Consider the following 24,704-nt stretch of genomic DNA (forward strand, 5'->3'; position numbering starts at 1 on the left):
CGTGTACCCTAGACCACGGTTTGGAGGGCCAAGACCATAAGCTTAGCGGCGCCTCCCTGGGTACATTGCTTAACTGCGAGCATGTATTACATCTGTGAACGCAAGACTCTAAGTCTGCATCGATACCGGGTCACCACACGTGGGATCTGGCTATTGCTTTCATCATTACGATCCTGGGTGGGTATTGTGGAGGTCATTGATGAAGGTGTCTCTGCCCTTCTTGGGGACCACTACTCGATTGCCCCACAGAAGGCAGTCTGCCTATATAGACATTTCATCTTTGCGCCGCTGGAATGGCTTTATCTCTTCCTGCATTTCCACTGGGACACTGGACCAGCTCCCATGAAGCACACAGCTTTTGACTAGAGATAATAAGGGGTCCTGGCTTGTCCAGGTTTTGATCTGCCGGGCAGTGACTGGTGATTGCTCACTCTCAAATGCATCCATAACCATGGCTAGATCTGCGGGCTGCGCCATTTCCACCCCCGTGTTGGGCAATGGCAGCCTACTGAGAGCATCAGCGCAGTTTTCTGTGCCTGAACTGTGGCGGATGGCGTAGTTGTATGCGGACAGCGTGAGCACCCATCTCTGGATGCGGGCCGATGCGTTGGTATTTATCTCTCAAAGATAGTAATCTCTGGATTGCTACCAGTGCCATGTGCTAATCAGAGTAGAGAGAGCAGGAGGTTAGAATAAATACGTGGCTTGAGCAGTGGTGCAAGAGGGAGGTATTCAAATTCCTGGGACATTGGAACCAGTTCTGGGGGAAGTGGGACCTGTACAAACCGGACGTTCTGCACTTGGGCAGGACTGGAACTGATGTCCTGGGGGTAACATTTGCTAATGCAGTTCGGGAGTGTTTAAACTAATATGGCAGGGGGATGGGAACCTATGCAGCGAGGTAGGGCGAAGTAATATGGAATCAGAAACAGATGGTAGAAAGGCAAAAAGCAATAGTGGAAGGCCAAGTAAACAAAGGCAAGAAATAAAAAGGGCCACACTACATCATAATTCTAAAAGGACAAAGGGTGTTAAAAAAACAAGCCTGAAGGCTTTGTGTCTTAATGCAAGGAGTATCCGTAATAAAGTGGATGAATTAACTGTGCAAATAGATGTTAACAGATATGATGTGATTGGGATTACAGAGACGTGGCTGCAGGATGATCAGGGCTGGGAACTCAACATCCATGGGTATTCAACATTCAGGAAGGATAGAATAAAAGGAAAAGGAGGTGGGATAGCACTGCTGGTTAAAGAGGAGATTAATGCAATAGTTAGGAAGGACATTAGCTTGGATGATGTGGAATCTATATGGGTAGAGCTGCAGAACACCAAAGGGCAAAAAACGCTAGTGGGAGTTGTGTACAGACCTCCAAACAGTAGTAGTGATGTTGGGGAGGGCATCAAACAGGAAATTAGAGGTGCATGCAATAAAGGTGCAGCAGTTATCATGGGTGACTTTAATATGCATATAGATTGGGCTAACCAAACTGGAAGTAATACGGTGGAAGAAGATTTCCTGGAGTGCATAAGGGATGCTTTTCTAGACCAATATGTCGAGGAACCAACTAGGGGGGAGGTCATCTTAGACTGGGTGTTGTGTAATGAGAGAAGATTAATCAGCAATCTCGTTGTGCGAGGCCCCTTGGGAAAGAGTGACCATAATACGGTGGAATTCTACATTCGGATGGAGAATGAAACAGTTAATTCAGAGACCATGGTCCAGAACTTAAAGAAGGGTAACTTTGAAGGTATGAGGCGTGAATTGGCTAGGATAGATTGGCGAATGATACTTAAGGGGTTGACTGTGATGGGCAATGGCAGACATTTAGAGATCACATGGATGAACTACAACAATTGTACATCCCTGTCTGGCGTAAAAATAAAAAAGGGAAGGTGACTCAACCGTGGCTATCAAGGGAAATCAGGGATAGTATTAAAGTCAAGGAAGTGGCATAGAAATTGGCCAGAAATAGCAGTGAACCCGCGGACTGGGAGAAATTTAGAACTCAGCAGATGAGGACAAAGGGTTTGATTAGGGCAGGGAAAATAGAGTACGAGAGGAAGCTTGCAGGGAACATTAAGATGGACTGCAAAAGTTTTTATAGATTATGTAAAGAGAAAAAGGTTAGTAAAGACAAACATTGGTCTTCTGCAGTCAGAATCAGGGGAAGTCATAACGGGGAACAAAGAAATGGCAGATCAATTGAACAAGTACTTTGGTTTGGTATTCACTAAGAAGGACACAAACAAACATCCGGATATAAAAGGGGTCAGAGGGTCTAGTGAGAAGAAGGAACTGAGGGAAATCCTTATTAGTTGGGAAATTGTGTTGGGGAAATTGATGGGATTGAAGGCCGATAAATCCCCAGGGCCTGATGGACTGCATCCCAGAGTACTTAAGGAGGTGGCCTTGGAAATAGCGGATGCATTCACAGTCATTTTCCAACATTCCATAGACTCTGGATCAGTTCCTATGGAGTGGAGGGTTGCTAATGTAACCCCACTTTTTAAAAAAGGAGGGAGAGAGAAAACAGGGAATTATAGACCGGTCAGCCTGACATCGGTAGTGGGTAAAATGATGGAATCAATTATTAAGGATGTCATAGCAGCGCATTTGGAAAGAGGTGACATGATAGGTCCAAGTCAGCATGGATTTGTGAAAGGAAAATCATGCTTGACAAATCTTCTGGAATGTTTTGAGGATGTTTCCAGTAGAGTGGACAAGGGAGAACCAGTTGATGTGGTGTATTTGGACTTTCAGAAGGCTTTCGACAAGTGTGCCGACGTGGATTGAGAACTGGTTGGCAGACAGGAAGCAAAGAGTAGGAGTAAATGGGCACTTTTCAGAATGGCAGGCAGTGACTAGTGGGGTCCCGCAAGGTTCTGTGCTGGGGCCCCAGCAGTTTACATTGTACATTAATGGTTTAGACGAGGGGATTAATGTAATATCTCCAAATTTGCGGATGACACTAAGTTGGGTGGCAGTGTGAGCTGCGAGGAGGATGCTATGAGGCTGCAGAGTGACTTGGATAGGTTAGGTGAGTGGGCAAATGCATGGCAGATGAAGTATAATGTGGATAAATGTGAGGTTATCCATTTTGGTGGTAAAAACAGAGAGACAGACTATTATCTGAATGGTGACAGATTAGGAAAAGGGGAGGTGCAACGAGACCTGGGTGTCATGGTACATCAGTCATTGAAGTTGGCATGCAGGTACAGCAGGCGGTTAAGAAAGCAAATGGCATGTTGGCCTTCTAGCAAGGGGATTTGAGTACAGGGGCAGGGAGGTGTTACTACAGTTGTACAGGGCCTTGATGAGGCCACACCTGGAGTATTGTGTACAGTTTTGGTCTCCTAACTTAAGGAAGGACATGCTTGCTATTGAGGGAGTACAGCGAAGGTTCACCAGACTGATTCCCGGAATGGCAGGACTGACATATCAAGAAAGACTGGATCAACTGGGCTTATATTCACTGGAGTTCAGAAGAATGAGAGGGGATCTCATAGAAACGTTTAAAATTCTGACGGGTTTAGACAGGTTAGATGCAGGAAGAATGTTCCCAATGTTGGGGAAGTCCAGAACCAGGGCTCACAGTCTAAGGATAAGGGGTAAGCCATTTAGGACCGAGATGAGGAGAAACTTCTTCACCCAGAGAGTGGTGAACCTGTGGAATTCTCTACCACAGAAAGTTGTTGAGGCCAGTTCACTAAATTATTCAAAAAGGAGTTAGATGTAGTCCTTACTACTCAGGGGATCAAGGGGTATGGCGAGAAAGCAGGAATGGGGTACTGAAGTTGCATGTTCAGCCAAAGGGCCGAATGGCCTACTCCTGCACCTATTTTCTATGTTTCTATGTTTTTATGTTTTACTCTTGGAGAACAGGGATATAAGTGGCTTATGGTCGGTTTCCAATTCGAATTTTAGCCCAAACAGGTATTGATGCATTCTCTTTACCCCATAGACACATGCTAACGCTTCTTTTTCAATCATGCTGTAGGCTCTCTCAGCCTTAGACAGACTCCTGGATGCATAAGCAACCGGTTGCAGTTTCCCCAAATCATTAGCTTGTTGCAATGCACACCCGACGTCATATGACGATGCATCACATGCTCGTACCAAACACTTACATGGATCATGCAACATAAGCAATTTGTTTGAGCATAACAATTTTCTCGCTTTTACAAAGGCATTTTCTTGGCTTTTCCTTCAAACCCATTCGCCCCCTTTTCATAGTAAGACATGTAGTCGTTCTAGCAGGGTGCTGAGACCCGGTAAGAAGTTACCAAAGTAGTTCAAGAGTCCCAGAAACTACCGCAGCTCCGTCACGTTCTGTGGCCTTGGTGCATTCTCGATTGCCTCCGTCTTCGCGTTGGTGGGCCTGATGCCGTCCACCACAATCCTCCTTCCCAAGAACTCTATTTCAGGCAGCAGGAAACGCACTTCGAGCGTTTTAACCTGAGCCCCGCGCGGTTGAGTCGACTAAGAACCTCCTCCAGGTTCTGCAGGTGCTCGACTGTGATCCGACCTGTGACCAAGATGTCGCCCTTGAAGACCACCATGTGAGGGACCGACTTCAGTAAACTTTCCATGTTTCTCCGGAATATCGCTGCCGCTAATCGGATTCAAAACGGGCATCCGTTATAAATGAAGAGACCTTTGTGCATGTTGATGCAGGTGAGGGCCTTCGATGATTCCTCCGGTTCCTGCGTCATGTCGGCTGAAGTCAGATCCAGCTTCGTGAACGTCTTTTCTCCCGCCAGCATTGCAAACAGGTCATCGGCTTTTGGTAGTGGGTATTGGTCCTGCAGGGAGAAACGATTGATAGTTACTTTGTAATCGCCAGAGATTCTGATGGTGCCGTCTCCCTTGAGGACTGGGACAATAGGACTGGCCCACTCGCTGAACTCAAATCGGTGAAATGATGCCCTCTCGTTGCAGACGGTCTAGCTCGATCTCTACCATTTCTCTCATCATGCATGATACTGCTCTCGCCTTGTGATGGATGTGTCGCGCTCCCGGAATTAGGTGGATCTGCACTTTTGCTCCTTGGAATTTCCGAATGCCTGGTTCGAACAGCCAAGGAAATTTGTTTAAGACGTGGACACACGAAGTGTCGTCAGTGGGTGATAGTGCTCGGACGTTGTCCCAGTTCCAGTATCTTTCCCAGACAGCTCCTGACGAGCAGCGTGGGACCATTGCCCGGTACCACCCAGAGTGGTAGCTTGTGCACCTCTCCATCGTAGGAGACCATTACGGTAGCACTGCCGATTACAGGAATCAGTTCTTTAGTGTAACTTCTTAGTTTCTTGCAAACTGGAGTTAAGACTGGCCTTGAGGCCTTGTTGCACCACAACCTTTTGAAAGTTTTTTTGCCCATGCTGGACTGTCTCGCCCCTGTGTCCAGCTCCATTGACATCGGGAGTCCATTTAGTTCAACATTCAGCATTATTGGGGGACAATTCGCGGTGAATGTGTGCACCCCATGTACCTCTGCCTCCTCGGTCTGAGGCCCTGGTTCATCGTGATCCTCCATGGATCTGTCCTCCTCTGCAACATAGTGGTTTGCAGGTTTTACAGGCTTTTCAGCTTGCCTGCACACTCGTTGGAGGTGTTCCATTGTTCAACAGCCCTTGCAAACGTACTCTTTGAATTGGCATGAATGGAAACGATGATCACCCCCGCAGCGCTAACAAGGTGTCAATGGCCTTGCATTAATCACCCTTGATGGTGGATTCTGAGTCATCTGTGAATGTGCAGCTGCAGGTATGTGTGACATTCCCTGTACGTTACAATTCAAAAACATCATCACTTTGTTCACAGTACTTATAGCAGCACTTGTGTGCTGAGAGATTTGCTTCGTATTTTCACTGGCCTTACTCAAGTTTGGGGTCTCTGCAGTCAAAATTTGCGAAGTATGGTTTCGTGGCCAATGCCAAGTACGAAAAAGTCTCTGAGCATATGCTCCAAATATCCTTCAAATTCGCAATGTCCTGTAAGGCGTCTTAGCTCAGTGACATAACTTGCCACTTCCTGGCCTTCAGACCTTTTGTAGGTGTAGAACCGGTACCTCGCCATCAGAACGCTTTCCTTCAGGTTCAAATGCTCTTGGACCAGTGTGCACAAATCGTCGTACGTGGGTTTTGCTGGAGAGAGCAGATTCTTCATGAGGCCATACGTTGGTGCCCCACAGACGGTGAGGAGGATCGCCCTTCATTTGGCAGTGCTCTTTTCCCCATCTAGCTTGTTGGCCACAAAGTATTGGTCGAGTCGCTCCACAAAATTTTCCCAATCATCTCCCTCCACGAATTTCTCCAGGATGCCCACTGTTCTCTGCATCTTTGGGTTCGCTATCCATATCTCGTCGCCAGTTGTTGTGTATCGAGAAAGGGTCAGACTGAACACTGTGAACTCCAAGTATAGTGTGACCTTAGTCTTTTATTGCAGGTCTCCATAGTGCCTCTCCAACTTGTGCTCCCAAAGGATTATGGGATCCCTTGGGACTCCAGGGGATGAGCCCTCTGGTGGCTGTACAGAGTAAATACAAGTCCACATATATAACACATACGTTACATCATTCCCCCCTCGTTCCTAGCACAAATCCATATTACAAGTTCAGATGGTCCGGAGCCCTTTGCTCCCTGGTTGACCGTCTCAGTACAATCCCAGTGCTTTCCGAGTTTCTCACGACTTGGGGTTGGGCATTGACCACAGTGGCTTCTTCTGATGGCTGAACGTGAGTTGGTTGGTCGTCTAAGCTCGCGGTGTCTTCTTCCAACAGTTCCATTTCATCAGTGTGTCTTAGCTTGATTTGATCAATGTGTTTCCTGCACATCTGCCCATTCTTGAGCTTAACCATATACACCCGGTTACCCTCCTTATCCGTAACATTGCCCGGGAGCCACTTGGGCCCTTGACCATGGTTAAGTACATACACTGGGTCATTTACAGATATGTCGCGTGACAGTGCGATGCGGTCGTGACACAACTGCTGCCGTTGACGTCGGGTTTCAAAATGATCGTTAAGGTCAGGATGGACTAGAGAGAGCTTGGCTTTGAGGCCCCTCTTCATCAATAGTTCCGCAGGCGAGACCCCAGTGAGCATGTTTGGCCTTGTCCTGTCACTGAGCAGTGTGCGTGACAGGCATGTCTGCAAGGAACCGTGAGTTACGTGTGTCAGGCTCTGCTTGATGGTTTGAACTGCCCGCTCTGCTTGACCATTGGACGCGGCTTTGAACGGAGCTGACCTCACGTGTTTTATGCCGTTGTGTTTCATGAACTCTTGAAGCTCCAGGCTCGTGAAACAGGGTCTGTTGTCGCTGACAACGATGTCTGGCAGACCATATGTGGCAAACATGGCTCTCAGGTTCTCAATGGTGGCAGTGGAAGTGCTGGATGACATGATCACACATTCTATCCATTTGGAGTATGCATCCACCACCACAAAAAACATTTTACCGAGGAAGGGGCCCGCAAAGTCGATGTGGATTCTAGAACACGGTTTGGGTGGCCATGACCACAAGCTGAGCAGAGCTTCCTTTGGGGCATTGCTTAACTGCATGCAAGTGTTGCACTGATGCATTCATGACTCTCAGTCTGAGTCAATGCCAGGCCCCCAAACATGGGACCTGGCGATGGCCTTCATCATGACAATACTGGGTACTATGTAACTCCCGTACAAATCTTGCCCTGCCTTTCTTGGGCATTACAACATGATTACCCGACAGTAAACAGTCGGACTGGAAGGAAAGCTCATCTTTGTGACAGCTGTACAGTTTGGTTTCATCACCCATTTCCTTGGGGATGGTCGACCAGTCCCTGTTAAAAACAGAATGTTTTACAACTGACAGGATCGGATCCTGGCTGGTCCAGGTCTTAACTTGTTGAGCAGTGACAGGCGACCCTTCACTCTCAAAGGCATCCAAGACCATGAGTAGCTCTGCGGGCATTGGCGTTTCCACCTCCGGTGTGGGCAACGGTAACTGGCTCAATGTATCAGTGCAGTTATGCCTGGTCTATGGCGATTGACATAATCATAGGCAGATAATGTCAGCGCCCACCTCTGGATGCGGGACGACGCATTGGTATTGATACCTTTATGTTCCGAGAACAACGATATAAGCGTCTTGTGATCGGTTTCCAGCTTGAAGCGCAACTCAACAGGTACTGGTGCATTTTTTTTAACCCCATAAACACAGGTAAAGCCTCTTTCTCTACCATGCCATAGGCTCTTTCCGCCTTGGACAGGCTTTGAGACGCGTATGCAACTGGTCGTAGTTTGCCTGACTCATTGGCTTGCTAGAGTACGCAGTCGACCTCAAAGGACGATGCATCACTGGTCAAAACTAGACGCTTGCATGGGTCATACAGTGCCAGTAGCTTGTGGGAACACAACAGATTTCTAGCCTTCTCAAAGGCTCTGTCTTGAAGTTCGCCCCACACCCCGCCGTCTCCTTTCCTGAGCAGCTTGTGCAAAGGCTCTAATACTGTGCTCAGTTTGGGTAAGAAATTACTGAAGTAGTTGAGAAGACCCAGGAACAAACGCAGCTCCATCACATTCTGGGGCCTTGGTGCATTTTTGATGGCCTCTATTTTCGCGTCTGTAGGCCTGATTCCATCTGCAGCAATTTTTTGTCCAAGCAATTTGACGTCTGGTGCCATGAAAACGCACTTCGAATGTTTCAGCCTGAGTCCCACTTTGTCGAGATGACGCAGAACCTCTTCCAGATTGTGCAGGTTCTCGGTGGTGTCACGACCTGTGACTAGGATGTCGTCTTGGAATACCATGGTCCTGGGGATGGATTTCAATAGGCTCTCCATGTTTCTCGGAAATATGGCTGCCGCCGAACGAATGCCAAAAGGGCACCTGTTGTAAATAAACAGTCCTTTGTGCATGTTGATGCACGTAAGTTTCGTTGATGATTCAACCAGTTCCTGTGTCATGTAGGCTGACATTAGATCCAATTTGGTGAATGATTTTCCCCTGGCTAGCGTTGCAAATCGGTCATCAGCTTTCGTTAGCGGGTACTGATCTTGTTTCGAAACTCGGTTCATTGTGACCTTGTAGCCTCCACAAATCCTGACCGTGCCATCGCTCTTTAACACCGGAACAATGGGGCTGGCCCATTCATTAAAGATGACCCCCTTGTGTTGTAGCCTGTCCAATTCGAGCTTGACCTTTTCTCTCATCATGTGATGGATGGGCCTTGTGTCTGGGCCTAGGTGAATCTGCACCTTGGCTCCCTTGAAGCTGCCAATTCCTGGTTCAAACAGTGAGGGAAGTTTGCTCAGCACTTGAGCACACACATCATCATCTGATGATGACAAAGCTTTGATATCGTACCATTTCCATTTTATTTTCTCGTGCCAACTCCTGCCGAATAACGATGGACAGTTGCCCAGGATAATCCATAATGGTAGATCATGAACCGTTCCCTCATACGACACTCTTACTGCTGCACTTACTGATCACTGGTATGAGCTCTTTGGTGTAGGTATGCAACTTCGCATTTATCGGACTCAGCTTGGGTCTCTCTGCTTTGGTCTCCCACAGCTTTTCGAAAGTCCTCTGGCTCATTATCGATTGACTCGCATCAGTGTCAATTCCATGGATATCGGCACGCCGTTTAATTTTACCTCCATCATTATCGGTTGGCTCTTTGTTAGGAACGCACGTATGCTATATACTTCCTCCTCGGAGCTCTCAAATACCTCGGGCTGCATTGCCAGATCCACGCTGAATTGATCATCATCCACATGGTGCGTCGCAGCTCGCTTGCTCCGCTGCGGACATGTCTGCTGAAGATGCCCCGTCTTCGCACATCCTCTGCATACATTCTGCTGAAGCAGCACTGATGGGATCGGTGATTGCCTCCGCAACGCCAACACACTGAGCTCGGATTTGCATCCAATGGCGGGCTTTGAGCGGCTCCCGTTCTCGCATACGCAGTTGAGTAGGCCCTACCATGTGCAGCTCTGCCAGCCATCGATACAATTTTGTTCACAGTACTTGCCGTGGAGTACCTGTTTTGTCGCAATATCTGCTTCGTGCTTTTCTGCGTAGACATGCAAGCCTGGGCGATGGTGATGACCTTGCTGAGGTCCGGCATCTCCACAGCCAGCAGCTTACTTAAGATTGTCTCGTGGTTGACCCTGATCACGAAAAAGTCACACAGCATGTCTTCCAACGCAGGTCCAAATTTGCAAGGCCCTGCAAGACATCTCAGGTCGGCAACAAATGTCGCTACGTCCTGGCTTTCTGGACGAACGTGTGTATAGAAGCGATATCTGGATATGAGGATTCCTTCTGTGGGTTTAAGGTGTTCCTGAACTAGAGCACACAGTTCTTTGTAATCCTTTTCTGTAGGAAGAGTGGGTGAGAGCAAATTCTTGATGAGTGCATAGATCGTGGGTGAGAAGAACTGCCTTGCGCTTCTCTGCATCCTCGACTTTGTTTAGGTCGTTTGCCATGAAATGCTAGTCAAGACAATCCGTGAAATCACCCCAATCCTTTCCCTCATTGAATCTCTCGAGAATTCCAACAGTACTCGATCATGCTGTGCTCGCCATACTTTTGCGTGGGTTCGTATTTTCCTCGTCGCCAGTTGTAGTGTATGAAATGATACAATGAACTCCGTACTGTGAGCCAGTGACTAGGTGTAACCTGGTCAGTCTTTAATGGCTTCCAGAAGTGAAGATACAAAGGTGAAGTTCAGGTTATATACCGGGTCCAGCACGAGTGTACCTATGATCCTAGGACCCAAGACAATAGTGTCCCCTAGTGGTGGGCAGACCTTATGTACATACATTACAGTGGCCAATTCATCATCATAGGCAATCCCTCAAAATTAAGGAGGACTTGCTTCCACTCCCAAAGTGACTTCTTTGATGGCTGAACAGTCTGATACGAGAGCCACAGACCCTGTTACATGTGGGACAGACAATCATCGAGGGAAGGGGTCGGTGGGGCTGGTTTGCTGCGTGCTCCTTCTGCTGCCTGCGCTTGGCCTCTTCATGCTCTTTGCGTTGAGACTCGAAGAGCTCAAAGCCCTCCTGGATGGACTTTCTCCATCTCGGGTGGTCTGCGGCCAGGGTCTCCCAGGTGTCAGTGGTGATGTCGCACTTTGCCAGCGAGGCTTTAAGAGTGTCCTTATAACATTTCTACTGTCCTCCTTTGGCTCGTTTACCATGAAGGAGCTCTGCATAAAGCATTTGCTTAGGGAGTCTCGTATCTGGCATGCGTACTATGTGGCCTGCCCAGCGAAGCTGATCGAGTGGGGTCAGTGCTTCAATACTGAGGATGTTAGCCTGGTCGAGGACAAAGATGTTGGTGCGCCTGTCCTCCCAGGGGATTTGCAGGATCTTGCGGAGACATCGTTGGTGATATATTTCCAGCGACTTGAGGTGCCTTCTATACATTGTCCATGCCTCAGATCCATACAGGAGGGTGGGTATTACCACAGCCCTGTAGACCATGAGTTTGGTGGTAAATTTGAGGGCCTGGTCTTCAAACACTCTTTTCCTCAGACGGCCGAAGGCTGCGATGGCGCACTGGAGGCGATGTTGAATCTCTGCATCAATGTCTGCCTTTGTTGATAAGAGGCTCCCGAGATATGGGAAATGGTCCACGTTGTCCAGGGCCGCGCCGTAGATCTTGATGATTGGAGGATAGTGCTGTGTGGCGGTGACATTTGTCTTACGAATGTTAAGCGTAAGGCCCATGCTTTCATATGCCTCAGTGAATACATTGACTATATCCTGGAGTTCAGCCTCTGAATGTGCACAGACACAGGTGTCATCCGCATACTGCAGCTCAACGACAGAGGTTGGGTTAATCTTGGATCTGGCCTGGCCAAGTGGCCAATTACAATACAGCTAATTACAATATCCATTTACCTGAGCTAGCCATTATTTACATTGTATTCCTTGAAAGTAAAATGACATGGTAACAAACATTGCTATTTCACCAGGAGTCTCACACTTGAGATTGTGATCTCCTGCCCTGCCACCCCAGGATTGCAATCAAATGCCTTTTGTCTTTGTTTCTTTCACTGAAGAGTGACAGAAGGCAAGGCAAACCTATTGCGATGGCTATCTCATCATCCATGGTACAAGTGAAAGGGCTCTATTAAAACTATTTATATGCCATCATCCTTTGCTCAATTTCAGTAAAGCTACTGTCAACTAAACACATGCAGTAGAAATTTGGTCTGGGATAGTTAAACAGTTCTGACGTGAATCACAATGCGCTGTAAGCATAATGTTTAAAAGCAGGGAACTTTCACAGCAAATGTGGGATAAAATAACTCTGCACTGATTGTATTATTAAAGTTACTGCAAGCTCACTGCAAATTCACAAGTTCACTCGGTCAATATCATGGCATTCTCTACCCAAGACCATCAGCACAAGGAATGCAGTAGTTCAAAGAAAAGACACATCACCTTCTCAGGGCAACAATAAATGCGGCCACATCTCGAGAACAAATATAAAAAAAGTAGTATTTTTGTTCATAGAAATACACATTCATAGAATTGTGCCAGTGCAGTACTTACAGTACATAGAGTTTCAAATGTGTTAGGCTTAACAAACGATCCATCAAGGCCAAAAAGGAAGATGGATGCATAAGAGAGCATCCCCCCAAGGATAATAAGGTTGTTCATGTAGGGGCTGGACATCTTTATCAACCTGCAGAAAGGAACAGAAATATGGCAACTTTAGTTCTAATAAGGTCATTCTTTGGTTCTTGTAGTAAAAAGTGGTCTTTGTAACAATTAATGATCATGTAATGGCCTCCACAGCCTCTTTAGTAAGTGAAAACTATCTGATCTGATGAAGTTTGCTGGTATAATATATTAGATACTGCATGTATTTTGGAGAAAAGAAACATGGAGATTTAGAAGAAGTTTCAGCTTCCAAATGATCACAAGCTGTGAAACAAGAGTAAATGACTACGATATGTGGCACCACGTCACAACATTCTGGGAAACAAAATCTATTTGACTGGAAAATGATTTAAAGTAAATCTGCACTCATGGATTGAAATCCCTTTTTCCCTCAAAATGCAAGAATATTCTGCACTAGCTGAACTGGTATTGAAAATTCTGGATTTTATTATGTATGGATCCTGAGAAAAAGAGCTCATTCACAAGAAGATAATCAGCCAATCACAGCTCATCTACAATTATGATCCTTTAAAAAGAAAGACTTGCATTTATTTAGCGCCTTTTACAACCACCAGACGTCCCAAAGCACTTTACAGCCAAATAAATACTTTTTTGAAGTGTAGTCACAATTGTAATGTGGGAAAACTTATTTTGTAAAAAGAAAAAGAATTCTTAAACAGCTAACATATCACTTAAGTGTGTCTAAATATTGAAAGTGTAGACTGTGCAACTGTAGCCTGATGAAGGTGAATGCCAGCAGATTTACTCAATTCTTATTTGCAACAGTAAACAGGTAACCATTTTTGAGTGCCATTTTGTGAGTGGCACAGTGATTTGCTCCTTGGGAATAATGTGACTGAAAAATGTCATCTATTATTGATTTCTGATGACTACTGTTTGCTGGTAACTACAGAAAGAAAAAAAGCCCTCAATTTATAAAACACCTTTTGTGTGTCACAGGACACCCAAAGTGCACTTCCTCGGCAGTGTCCACAGAACCTTCTTTGGGACAGGAGTTCCATCCGTTGTAAACAAGATTACTTGCGCCAGAGGTGGCACGGCAAGGGGGAAGAAAATCCTGCCGGGGAATCCATTGGCAGGCTGGTGTGCCCAATGAGAGGAGATGTGCTGGCCTGTCAATTGACAGAAGTGTGGCCCATCACAAGATCGAGGCCTGCTACTTGGTTTGGAACATTGAAGATTTTTTTTAATGGTATTTTTAAGGCCTCTTATAAGGAAGGCTGATGAGCCCTCCTCCACATACACATGGCCTGTCAATCCCTGGATTGCACAGCCTGTCCTGCATTTTACAGCCTCCCCTGATTTGCAGGTGCCCGAGATGTTCCTCTATTGTTCCAGGCGGCGGCCATCATTACTAAAATGAAGGAACTGTGAAGAGATCGCAAAGTCTCTATTTAAAGAATGGACTCAGTCGAGAATATTTTGTGGACTTTATGTTTTTTTTTCTCTGAGGGTACTTTCCCTGCGATGGGGTCACCCTGTGCAGATACGTGAAAAGGCTGGTTTGTTAAAACTCCAGAGACTGCATGGCAGTTGGCTGTGACAAAGAACTGTATGGATTCGCCCCAGCAAAAGGAAAGGGGCTCAGATATCTGAGGCATGCATAAACTATTGGAAAACCACTCTAATATGCAATGGCACTTCTCACCCCAATCTCAGAAGAGAAGCCGAACAATGGACCCACTAGCCTAGCCAGACTAAGAGGGGCCAGTTCTTCCCTACACAAAAGCCGAGAGATGTCCCAGACCCAGGGCCATCAGTCCAATACACATGGGTCTGATGGCCCATCACTGACTAAGCACCGGAGTACTTAGAAGCAAAAGGATTTCAAAGATTGGCAGGAGAGATAAGGGCAGCAGGACTCCTTTAAAGATAGACTCTTTTCCATCATTCTCTAGTGTTCTGGAGCATTCTCCAGCGTTCGAGCGTTCCCCCTCTCTCTCTCGCTCCACCAAGACCGACGTAACAAGAAGAAGGACCAGCTGAGCGATCGATGGTCGCGAATGTCCCAAGCCGGTAACCAGAGAACCAGGCGAGCTGTGTGGGGTATAAAGGGCTCGGAGTTTTCTTGGAAGTGAAGCTTTTTCGGGCTATTCTGGGGAGGGAGCTTGATGCGACTGGGTAATTCGGTGGTAGGGGGGAGTTAGAATCCACCATAGCAACAAGGAAATTACTGCATGTCACCGGTCCTCAGTGTTGTACTGTATGTTGTTTGTAACCTGGATCTTATTCTCCACAGAGACAGTGATTTTGTTTAGTAGTGCATGTTTTAGCCAGTGTATGTTAGACCAAATAAATAAGTGCAATTTTTTTCACCAAAGCGTTGCTGTCCGTGACTTATTCCATTTACACTCTGAATAATAATCCTCGGGAATAGAATTCTCGTAAGGCGGGGGCAATTCAAGCCATCCACTGGGCTCGGATCAAAACTTACAACTGCCCCCTGACCCTGGGAAGTCCAATACGGTCAGCGATGGAGGTTCCCACCCAGTGCAGTAATCTGATTGGCCAATATTAACCAGGTAACCATTTTGTCAGTGCTTATTTTGAGCAATAACAGTTTTGGGCACTGTGATTGTTTATTGGGAACTATGTGACTGAAAATTTCCATCTATTGTTGGTTTATGATGACCACTGTTTGCTGGTAACCATTGAAAGAAAATAACCCTCAATTTATAAAACACCTTTCATGTCACAGGGAATCCCAAAGTGTTTCACAGCCAATGAATTATTTTTGAAGTGTAGTCACTGTTGTTTTGCAAGCAAACATGACAGTCATTTGCACACAGCATGATATGAATGCATGTTTGTTCTTTCTTTTTAAAATAAAATTACATTTGGACTATTTGCCGATGACACGAAAATTGGTCGTAAGTAGTGTGGACAGGAGCATAAAATTACAGGAGCATAAAGTTAGCGGGAATGGTAGCATAGTGGTAATGTTACTGGGCTAGTAGCCTGGACAAATGATCCAGGGATGTGAGTTCAAATCCCACCTCGGCAGCTGGGGAATTTAAATTCAGTTAATTAAATAAATCTGGAATAAAAAGCTCGCATCAGTAATGGTGACAAGGAAACTATTGGATTGTTGTAAAAACACACCTGGTTCCGTAATGTTCTTTCGGGAAGGAAATCTGCCATCCTTTCCTTGTCTGGTCTATATGTGACAATGTGGGTGACTCTTAACTGCTCTCTGAAATGGTCTAGCAAGCCACTCAGTTGTAACATAAATGCTACGAGAAACAAAAAGAGTAATAAAACCGGATGGACCACCTGGTGTCGGCACCGACAACGGCAAATCCAGCCCAGTCAAACCTGCAAAGTCCACCTCACCAACATCTGGGGACTTGTGCCAAAATTGGGAGAGCTGTCGCACAGGCTAGTCAAGCAGCAGCCTGACAGAATCATACCCGTCAGCCAATGTCCCACATTTCTCCATCACCATCCTTGAGTGTGTCAGGATGGACCAACCAGGGATGGCGACACAGTGATATACAGTCAGGACGGAGGGGCTCTGAGAGTCCTCAATATTAACACCAAACCCAATTAAGTCTCTTGGCTACATGTCAAGCAAGGGCAAGGAAACCTCTTGCTGATTACCGCCTAATGCCCTCCCTCAGCTGATGAATGAGTACATCTCCATGTTGAACATCATTTGGAAGAAGCACTGAGAGTAGCAAGGGCACAGAATGTACTCTAGTTGGCGGAATTCAATGCCCATCACCAACAGTGGCTTGGTAGCACTATTACTGACCCTGTTCGAGTCCTGAAGGACATAGCTGCCAGACTGGGCCTGCGGCAGGTGGAGAGAGAACCAACACAAGGGAAAACCGAATTGACCATGTCCTCACCAATCTGTATGTTGCAGGTGCATCTGTCCATGACAGCATTGGTAGCAGTGACCACCGCACAGTCATTGTGGAGATGAAAGCACGTCTTCGCACAGAGGGCACACTCCATCGTGTTGTGTGGCACTACCACCGTGCTAAACAGGATAGATTCAGAACAGATCTAGCAACTCAAAACTTGGAATACATGAGGCGCTGTGGGCCAGCAGCAGCAGAATTGTATTCCACCACAATCTGTAACCTCTTGGCCCGGCATATCCCTCACTCTACCATGACCATCAAGCCAGGGGACCAACCCTAGTTCAATGAGAAGTGTAGAAAAGCATGCCAGGAGCAGCACCAGGTGTACCTAAAAATTAGGTGCCAACTTAGGGAAGCTACAACACAGGACTATATGTATGCTAAACAGCGGAAGCAGCATGCCATAGACCAGGCTAAGTGATCCCACAATCAACGGATCAGATCAAAGCTCTGCAGTCCATTCACGCCCCATCAGTCAACTCTCAATCATCAGCAAAGTGATGGAAGGTTTCATCAACAGTGCTGTCAAATGGCACTTATTCACCAATAACCTGCTCAGCGATGCCCAGATTGGGTTCCGCCAGGATCACTCGACTTCAGACCTTATTACAGCCTTGGTCCAAAAATGACCAAAGAGCTGAATACCAAAAGTGAGGTGATAGTGACTGCCCTTGACATCAAAACAGCATTTGCCTGAGTGTGACAACAAAGAGCCCTTGTAAAACTGAAGTCAATAGGGATCAGGAGGAAAACTTTCCACTGGCTGGAATCATACCAAGCACAAATGAAGACAGTTGTGGTGGTTGGAGGTCAATCATCACAGCCCCAGAACATCGCTGCAGGAGTTCCTCAGTGCAATGTCCTAGGCCCAATCATCTACAGCTGCTTCATCAATGACCTTCCCTCCATCATAAGGTCAGAAGTGGGGATGTTCGCTGATGACTGCACAGTGTTCGGTGCCATTCACAACTCCTCAGATAATGGAGCAGTACATGCCTGCATGCAGCAAGACCTGGATGACATTCAGACTTGGGCAGATAAGTGGCAAGTAACATTCGTGCCACACAAGTGCCAAGCAATGGCTATCTCCAACAAACGAGAGTCTAACCACCACCCCTTGACAGTCAATGGCATTACCATCACTGAATTCCCCACCACCAATATCCTGGGGGTCACCATTGACCAGAAACGTAACGGGACCAGCCACATAAATACTGTGGCAACAAGAATGGGTCAGAGGCTGGGTATTCTGCAGTGAGTGCCTCATCTCCTGACTCCCCAAAGCCTTTCCACCATCTACAAGGCACAAGTCAGGAGTGTGATGGAATGCTCTCCACTTGCCTGGATGAATGCAACTCCAACAACACTCAAGAAGCTCGACACCATCCAGGACAAAGCAGCCCACTTGATTGGCACCCCATCCACCACCTTAAACATTCACTCCCTCCACCACCGGTGCACCGTGGCTGCAGTGTGTACCATCTACAAGATGCACTGCAGTAACTCAAAGGCGGCTTCTTTGGCAGCAGCCCTCATACCTGCAACCTCTACCATCTAGAAGGACAAGGGCAGCAGGCCCATGGGAACACCTTCACCTCCACGTTCACCTCCACGTTCACGTCCAAGTCACACATTATCCTGACCTGGAAGTATGTCACCATTTCTTCATCGTTGCTGGGTCAAAATCCTGGAACTCCCTCCCTAACAGCACTGTGGGAGTACCTTCACCACAAGGATGCAGCGGTTCAAGAAGGCGGCTTACCACCACCTTCTCAAGAGCAATTAGAGACAGGCAATAAATGCTGGCCTTGTCAGCGACGCCCACATCCCAGAATGAATAAATGAAAAAAAAAATTACAGAGAGACAGTGATAGATTAAATGAGTTGGCAAAACTGTGGCAGATGGTTTTTAACACAGGTAAGTGAAAGGTCGTGCATTTTGGACCATCAAAGGATTGATCTGAGAATTATTTAAATGGTGAAAACCTAGGAACATTGGATGTCCAAAGAGATTTAGGTGTCCATGTACAGAGATCACTAAAATGTAGTAATCAGGTAGAAAAAAAATTAATAAATTCTTTTGGAATGTTAGCCGATATAACTAAAGGGTTAGAATAAAAAAGGAAGGAAGTTTTGCCTCAGCTATACAAAGCCCTGGTTAGGTGACATCTGCAGCACTGTGTACAGTTCTGGGCACCGCAGCTTAGAAAGGATACATTGGCCTTGGAATGACTGCACCACAGATTCAGCAGAGTGTCACCAGGGCTCCAAAAGGCTTAGATTATGAGGAGAGATTACGTAAACTAGTCTTGTATTTCCTGGAATGTCGAAGGTTAAGGGATGATTTGATTGAGGTGTTGAGGATTTTGAAAGAAATTGATGGAGTAGGTGGAGAGAAACTCTTTCTGTTGGTGGAGGACTCTAAGACAAGGGGACATAACCTTAAAAGCAGAGACAGGCAATTTAGGAGAGAATTTAGGAAACACTTCTTCATGCAAAGGATAGTAGAAATGTAAATCTCTCTCCCACAAAAAGCAGCAGATGCAGGCAAAATTAATAATTTTAAATCTGGGATCAATTGATTTCTGCTCACCAAGGATATAGAAAGATATGGAGCCAAGGCAAGTGGATGAAGTTTAGATATAGATCAGCCATGATCTCACTGAATGGTGGAACATGCTCGAGAGGCTGACTGGCCTACTCCTGTTCCTATGTATCACAAACTTATATCAGTAAATGTACTTTGTGCATATACTTGGTATATATAATAAAGCTGATCATTGATTTAGCCATGTTCACTTTTTAGCTATCAGGTTTATATTAAACTATAGTTTTGAAATCTGTGAATGAATTTTTCAAAGCAAGTGCAATCAAAACGGTGAATGATGCAGAATAGTTCAGAGGTTGATGGACTAAACGTGTCACTGGACAATTACAGTGGGTTTTGGTGAGAATAGCAGATCCAAAAGCATCTCAAAACATGAATTTAATTCAAATGCAGTGTAACAGCACTGATTAACTCATTGTTATGGAGTTGGAAAGCAAGAGCTAAGATTGCCTGGTCAGAAAATGTAATGGTCTTACCTTCCACAAAATGCATTCAATGAAAAATACCACAAATCAACATTTTCTTGAGGTGGGAGAGATGACCTCATAACCCCTTAGAAAATAGGCTGGCATTTCCCCCTAAAAAACAGGTGGGTTTGGAGCGTGGGAGCAGTTAAATTGTTAAAAATGGGATTCTGACCTGATCCCGCCTCCAACCCGCCAGCTTCTAGATTTGATGGGGGTGGGTCAGAGAACGCGGGTGACCAACCCGCTCCCAGGGAGCGGTACGTCAATTTAAATGTTATAATAAGCCTCTTTTTTTACCTCCATTTTGTTTTTAACTGCATGTGACGAGTTTCATACATTCGTGAACCCGACAATTAAACCGAGGCGACGACTGCTACATCCAGGAGGTAAGTGGCTTTACCTCCTGGATCCAGGGTCCCTGCCTAATCCACCTCCCACGAGAGGAGACCCACTCACATGGCCTCCGATCGCCTTCCCAAGCTTCTGATCCCCAGCATGAGGCCTATCCCCTCCCCACCGATGATGCAGAGTGCCGTCCACAATCCTTCAGTGGTGGGCCTGGAACCTCTCGTCCTCCCTGCCGATCTCCGATCGATTCCCCTGTATGTTCCTCTAAACTCCCCGCCGATCCCCGGCCAACCCCCCATCCCACTGCGATCCTCCAATGCTGACAACACCTCATCGACCCCCCTCTCGCAATCTCCGACTGCCAACCTCCCAACCTCCTGCTATCCCTCCCCGAACCATCTACAGGCCTACCCGGCCATGGCCAGCCAGCCAGCCTCTCAATCTGGCTGGGGTTTCCCGTCTGCCTCAGAGGCCTTCTGGGCCCCAACCCGCCTCCCTGGAGAAAATTCAGGCCTAAATCTTTTACCATTAGCATTTGCCTTCCTTCTCAGAAATGTCCACGTCTACCACCTCTATTTGCTTTTAAAGTCATCAATTTGATAAATAGCTTGACTATTACTATTTCATTACATTTTGCTTGTTGTTTAATTTTTCTCTTGCTTCCCAGAGTATCCATTATCCTCCATTTTTGGTCAAGAGAATGAGGGGCCGAATTTGCCCCTTCCGATACGACCTCTGGCCGCCTGAAAGCAGTCGGCACAGGGCGGCGCAGAATGGCCGCCCACTCTCCACGGAGGGGCCACCATTTTGGAAATTGTCCTCCTTTACTTTTGGAGTGGTGCCCGGGGCCACTCCACCTATGTTTCTGCCGTGGTGTGCACACGTCGACCCCTTACTGACCGGCGGGGGCTCCCTTGCAAAATTGCCCCTTGGAAAATTGCCCCTTTTCCGGTATTGCCCCACGGGAGAGTCCCTGCCACCGATCGGTGCCCCCGACAGCTTTTGTTGTCGGTACAATCTCTGTGGCATGGCGACCCGGCCACTCTTAAAGGGGAAGGTGCACTGCCACGGCCGCCATGTTATTTTTTTTAATCGGCCGACTGCCAGGTCAGTCCGACAATTATGTCCGCGGGTTCCCCCATGATGAGGCCACTTCTGCCCCGCTGAAAAAAAAAACCCCGAACTGCTGAATTTCGATGGTGAGGCTGCCCCAATGCATGGGACGAGTAGAACACATCAAAAACGTTAGATGCACCTTGTTTCCAGTGGGGTGGCCGATTTCGGCCCCTGGATCTATCAACTTCTCCTACGAGTGTGGTGATGAATGAATATTTCCCCATTCATTTAGCTCAGTAATGCTATGTAGATCTAGAGTAAAATACTCACTTTTCACTTTGACTGCAGGGCTGTGAAATGCTGCACAAACTCTTCATTAATGATCTAAATAAGCACAGATTGGCTTTCCTCCTACGTGTTGTTTAAGGATAATAAATCTATTTTTAAAGTTGCAGGACTAATCGGAGAAATGCTGAACGTGGCCAGATCGGGATGAATCTTAACCCCCAGAACAGGTGGATTGGGTCAAATGTTAAAACGTTTAAAATCTCAAAATTGACCCAAGCCACCCTCTTCTGGGTTTAACGGAGGCAGGACAAGGGACAAGCAGCCAACCTGCTCTCAGGAGGTGGGTTGACCAATCAATCATTTTAATGAGGTTGGTAGCCTCTGTTTTAACCCACTTTGCAGATTTAACTCTGGCCGGCCAGGTTTTCCAGATCTCGGGAAATCCGGCAGCTCAAGGGAGTTGAGGACAGCTTTGAGTAGAAGGGAAGTGCTGCACCCCGGCCCCCCCAACCCCCCGCCCATCAGGCCCAACCGGGATCGTGGGTCGGAACACTCCCTAAACCCCACACTCGCAATAGCAGCAGCAGGTGACTTTACTGCGACTGCGGCCTCCTCGAGTGTACTCCCCACCCGACTAGAAGACAAGCCTGTTAATCAAGCTGACTTTCGGGCAGGGAACCTGTCAAAGAAAAGCTACGTACATTGTGGTGTCAAAACTCCATTGTCTGTTAGTATTTACTTCCCAGATTCCACTACTTTTTATGAACAGATACTGTTTTGATAAATTTATTAAAATAAGGTAATTTGGCCACTTAGTTACTTGTTACTCTGTTGCATTATTGTTCTCGCCTTAAGTAGCAGAATTTTTTTTTTTAAACGTTGAAATTTTTCAATGTTATTTATTGGCTTGATTCCATTTTCATTGATAAAAACTGAAGATTAATGTTTGGTGCATGGGTGAAGTGCAATATTAATTCAAGGTCATTCACCATCAGTAGAAATAAGACTGCTGTCTATTGAATCAAATGCTTCCTCCTTAACCATGTAATTTAACTTTAATGCTGTGCGCTACATTTTTATATTGCTAATTTATTTCTTGATGGTGTGTAATACGTGACTGAGAAGTCTCATTGGCAGCATTTAACACTAGCAGGATAAGCAAACTGCATGGAGCACACTGCCAAGTTCATACTTATTCATCACAGAATCTTACAGCCGAGAAGGAGTGCATTCAGCCCACCATTCCCGCACAGCTCTCTGAAAGTGCTAACTCCTTAGTTCCTTTATAAATTCATTCCTGGGAAGGGGGTGTTACTGGTGTGACTGCCATTTATTGTTCATCCCTACTTGCCCAAGACGGTGGTGATGTGCGCCTTTATCTTGATACAACTGAGTGGCTTGTTAGGCCACTACAGAGGGCAATTAAGAGTCAGCCACCTCGGTGTAGGGACTGGAGTCACATATAGGCCAAAGAGGGTAAGAACAGCAGGTTTCCTGCCCTAAAGAACACCAGAAAACCGGTTGGGTTTTTACGACAATCCGATAAACTCGTAGTCACTTTCCAGGTTTAAAAGAAATGGAATACAAATTCTTAATGTGCCACACTGTTTCTAGGAGCATTCTGCTGGTCTCCTGCTGCAGAATGGAGTACGGTAGCATAGTGGTTATGTTACTGGACGAGTAATCCAGAGGTCTGGACTAATGATCCCACCACTGCAGCTGGGGAATTTAAATTCAAATAATTAAATAAATCTGGAATAAAAAGCTAGTATCAGTAATGGTGACCATGGGCCCAAGTTTCCACATGATTTGCGCCTGACTTTTAGGAGCAACTGGTGGAGAACGGACTATCTTAGAAATCGCAATTCTCCACATTTTTTTTCCTGCAGTTCTAGTCAGGTAGAACAGTTCTACTTTGGAACAGAAGTTTTTCTTCAAAAGGGGGCGTGTTCAGCCACTGACGCCTGATTTGAAAGTTTCCACAGTGAAAACATACTCCAAACTAAAGTAGAATGGAGCAAGTGAAGATTTTTGTAGAACTGAAAAAACCTGTTCTACACATTAAAAAATCAGGCGCAGGTTACAAATTAGGCGTCCAGAACGAGGTGGGGGGGGGGGGGGGGGGGGGAGGGAAGTCATTAAATTCTATAATAAATCCTTATTTATACTTATACAAATATTATACAAATAAATCCAACCTGAATAAACATTTATAAGCAAAGAAAAGATTAAATAAACCATCTTCCTACCTGTGTGAAAGTGCTTCAGGCAGGCCTTTCGGGACTGAAGGCTGAACGGGCCGGCCCCAGACTTCGGGCAGGGCCCGTCCCCAGCACCAGATTTACAGGTAGGTGGTGTTGGGTTGGGTCGGGTCGGGTCGGGTCGGGTCGGGGAGGTTCGGTTCGGGGGGGGGAGGGGAGGAGGGAGAGGGAGGGGAGAGAGGAGGGAGAGGGGAGAGAGGGAGAGAGGAGGGAGGGGAGAGGAGAGAGGAGGGAGGGAGGGAGGGGGTGAGAGAGGGAGGGAGGGAGGGGGTGAGAGAGGGAGGGAGGGAGGGGGTGAGAGAGGGAGGGAGGGAGGGGGTGAGAGAGGGAGGGAGGGAGGGGGTGAGAGAGGGAGGGAGGGAGGGGGTGAGAGAGGGAGGGAGGGAGGGGGTGAGAGAGGGAGGGAGGGAGGGGGTGAGAGAGGGAGGGAGGGAGGGAGGGAGGGGGTGAGAGAGGGAGGGAGGGGAGAGAGGGAGGGAGGGAGGGGGTGAGAGAGGGAGGGAGGGAGGGGGTGAGAGAGGGAGGGAGGGAGGGGGTGAGAGAGGGAGGGAGGGAGGGGGTGAGAGAGGGAGGGAGGGAGGGGGTGAGAGAGGGAGGGAGGGAGGGGGTGAGAGAGGGAGGGAGGGAGGGGGTGAGAGAGGGTGGGAGGGAGGGAGGGAGGGAGGGGGTGAGAGAGGGAGGGAGGGAGGGGGTGAGAGAGGGAGGGAGGGAGGGGGTGAGAGAGGGAGGGAGGGAGGGGGTGAGAGAGGGAGGGAGGGAGGGGGTGAGAGAGGGAGGGAGGGAGGGGGTGAGAGAGGGAGGGAGGGAGGGGGTGAGAGAGGGAGGGAGGGAGGGGGTGAGAGAGGGAGGGAGGGAGGGGGTGAGAGAGGGAGGGAGGGAGGGGGAGAGAGAGGGAGGGAGGGAGGGGGTGAGAAGGGAGGGAGGGGGTGAGAGAGGGAGGGAGGGAGGGGGTGAGAGAGGGAGGGAGGGAGGGGGTGAGAGAGGGAGGGAGGGAGGGGGTGAGAGAGGGAGGGAGGGAGGGGGTGAGAGAGGGAGGGAGGGAGGGGGTGAGAGAGGGAGGGAGGGAGGGGGTGAGAGAGGGGAGGGAGGGAGGGGGTGAGAGAGGGAGGGAGGGAGGGGGTG

At 47.4% G+C, this 24,704-nt stretch overlaps 1 protein-coding gene across 1 annotated transcript in view; it reads right to left on the reverse strand.

Annotated features, from left to right (window-relative positions):
• gabbr2 (gamma-aminobutyric acid (GABA) B receptor, 2) overlaps window positions 1-24,704 on the reverse strand; it is a 1,540,887-nt gene that overhangs the window by 234,234 nt on the left and 1,281,949 nt on the right. The window contains exon 11 of the mRNA XM_070880004.1: window positions 12,554-12,686. Within this exon, the coding sequence (XP_070736105.1) occupies window positions 12,554-12,686 (133 nt within the window). The remainder of the gene's footprint in view (window positions 1-12,553; window positions 12,687-24,704) is intronic.

The sequence above is a fragment of the Pristiophorus japonicus genome, chromosome 5, assembly GCF_044704955.1.
Source record: "Pristiophorus japonicus isolate sPriJap1 chromosome 5, sPriJap1.hap1, whole genome shotgun sequence".
Taxonomy (NCBI): Eukaryota; Metazoa; Chordata; class Chondrichthyes; family Pristiophoridae; genus Pristiophorus; species Pristiophorus japonicus.